Below are 2664 nucleotides of genomic sequence, written 5' to 3'. Positions count from 1 at the left end.
ACTAATTACATCCTCACGGACTGAACAGTTCTTTGGAGCTAAGTGAAGTCACGTTCCCAGGTGTCGGGGTGAGAACGTGGGCGTGGGCGTGGCTTTGGGGGTTGCCCACCGCGGGGGAGTTTCTGCTCTTTCTTTCAAGAGGTTTGTGATTGCCACACTTAGTAATTTGATGATGTAAAATCTAACCTTACGAGTTTGCTCTTGAAAACGGAATTTTAGATGACGTTTCAGGTATAACTTTTGGGGCTGAAACTCCTGAGTTAATCATCCATCCAGAAGCCAGCCTCCGAATGAACGCCCGTACAGATGGGCGTCTGTGCCTGTCTTCGCTTTGTGAATGTTTATTTCTGATGCTGCTTCTTTCAGTCAGATCAGTTTAGTTTAGTTGCTCAGTCGTTTCCGACTCTTTGCGACCCCATGGACTGCAGCATGCCAGGCCTCCCTGTCCATCACCAACTCCTGGAGCTTGCTCAAACTCATGTCCGTCAAGTCAGCAATGCCATCCAAGCGTCTCATCCTCTGTCGTCCCCTTCTCCTCTGCCTTCAGTCTTTCCCAGCATTAGGGTCTTTTCCAGTGAGTGAGTTCTTCGCATCAGGTGGCCAAAGTACTGGAGTTTCAGCTTCAACATCTGTCCTTCCAATGAATATTCAGGGCTGATTTCCTTTAGGGTGGACTGGTTGGATCTCCTTGCAGTCCAAGGGACTCTCAAGAGTGTTCTCCACCTGCAGTCAGATCAGTTGTGCTTTTAAATCTTCCCCTTAGGAAATCGAGAGACTCTCGGAGCAGCTGGAGGAGAAGGAGCGGGAGGCGCAGCAGCTCCTGAGCCAGCCGGGGCTCGAGCGGGAGAAGGAGGTGGCCTTGCTGCGGAGGAGTGTGGCAGAGAAGGAGCGGGCCCGGGCCGCCAGCCACGTCCTGTGTCGCTCCCTGGCCGATGAGACCCACCAGCTGCGGCGGACCCTGGCTGCCACGGCCCACATGTGCCAGCATCTGGCCAAGTGTCTGGATGAACGCCAGGGGGGACAGGGGACCGCGGGGGAGCAGAGCCCCGAGGTAGGCCCTGGGATCAGCAGGCCTCGCCTTGCGCCACGGGGAGGGTCTCGGCCGCCCGCCCTTCTGGGGATTTCCTCTAGGACGGTGGGGCCTGCAGGATGTCACAGGAGAGCGGACCTGCAGCTGCCCCCGGGCCCAGTGGGGAGGTGGCCCTGAATGGGGCCTCAGGCCTGGGCAGGGAGGACACGGGGCCCCGCTTGGTGCTGTGCCCCCTGCCTGGAGCTACTTGGGACGGGGCCCATGGGGGGAGAGCAGTGTGGGTGCAGGGGAGTGGGTGGGTTTCAGCATCAGGAAGCCCCCACCTGAGAAATCAGGGGGCTCCTCTGGGGGCTGTGGGGTCGTGGTGGTGCAGGGGCTGTGACAGCTTGGTCGAGAACCACACCCTGTGATGTAGGGCTGTTGGGACGAGCCCTGCAGTCCCCTAGCAGCAGCTCGGCCGGGCGTGGGGGAGGGCCTCGGTCTGAGAATCCCATGAAAAAGGAACCTCAGAAAGAACAGGGCACATTTGAGAAACCAGAGTGCTCTCTGGGCAGGCCATGGACTCGTATGATTCTGAGTCATGGGGCCCTTTCTCTCTGGGGATCTGAAAGCCTGTCGTGGTTGGCCTGGGCTGAGGCTCTAAGCAGGCGTCATTTCTCAGCGCTGGTCTTGGCCGAGTCAGCGGGGTTTCCCAAGCCCGCCAGGTTAGCACACGCAGTTCCTTTGTCATTCGAGGGGAATTCTCACAAAAATGTCACCGCCATCCATCCGGTTTGTTAAATGACTGAATTTCTGATGGCTTTTCGGTTAGCCCCGCCCACCCTGCTGGGACTGGGTCAGCACGCCTGGGCTTCTAGAGGTGAATCCCACCAGCCTCGCAATCCCAGGGGAGGTTGTTGCAGACAGTCAGCCCCCGAAGCTGACCGTGGTCATCTTGACACACCCAACGGGAGGGACAGCGGGCCTGAAGGAGGGGCCTGCTCCTAGCGGCCATGGGCCCTGGGCCGGGAAGTTCTTTGGTTACAGCGAGCTCGGCTTCCCTCCCCAACTCCACCCTGGCCCCAGCCCTTTGACGCTGGGCGGTCTCGGGCGTGGAGACAGTGCAAGGCTTGGCCCCTCTGTGGGGTGGGCTTGGGCGGGGCCAGGACCACCCTCCCCTCTGGAAGCGCCTGTCCTTTCCTGTCTCCATTGCACCTGCCGCAGGGGCAGGGCGGCTGCAGGGCCGTCTGCGACTCGGTGCCTGCACGGAAGGTGCGGTCACGCGGGTTCTGGTCCCTTTCTCGTGCAGCCCAAGTGTACGGAAGGGGACGCCTCTGTGCACGCGGTGGTTGAGAAGTTACGGGAGGAGAACCGGGTGCTGAGGCAGAAGGTGACTCACGTGAGTGTCTGAGATCGCATTCGGGCCGAGCGCCCCGCGCGGACTGTGGGTGAGGGGCCTCCCCTTGCTATGCCCAGGGGTCTCCCCTGCCCTGAGGTCGCTTCGGCTGATACACAGGGTCCCCAAAGGCCCGACACGTTTGCCCAAAAGGACGTGTTGAGCACATCCGGTTGTCCTCCACTCCGAAGTTAATTCGCGTGTTGCTAAATGAGGTGCAGGGATCACTGTCAATCCAGCGTCCAGGCAGCAACTTCGC

At 59.9% G+C, this 2664-nt stretch overlaps 1 protein-coding gene across 1 annotated transcript in view; it reads left to right on the top strand.

The window, feature by feature from the left end:
* The window catches only part of TNIP2 (TNFAIP3 interacting protein 2), a 15728-nt gene that overhangs the window by 10985 nt on the left and 2079 nt on the right, over positions 1–2664 (top strand). The window contains exons 4-5 of the mRNA XM_010837897.1: positions 764–1051; positions 2319–2408. Of these exons, the coding sequence (XP_010836199.1) occupies positions 764–1051; positions 2319–2408 (378 nt within the window). The remainder of the gene's footprint in view (positions 1–763; positions 1052–2318; positions 2409–2664) is intronic.

The sequence above is a fragment of the Bison bison genome, unplaced genomic scaffold, assembly GCF_000754665.1.
Source record: "Bison bison bison isolate TAMUID 2011002044 unplaced genomic scaffold, Bison_UMD1.0 scf7180017845945, whole genome shotgun sequence".
NCBI classification, from domain to species: domain Eukaryota; kingdom Metazoa; phylum Chordata; class Mammalia; order Artiodactyla; family Bovidae; genus Bison; species Bison bison.
Note: the sequence above shows the minus strand (reverse complement) of the source record. Positions and strands in the feature narration are given on the sequence as shown.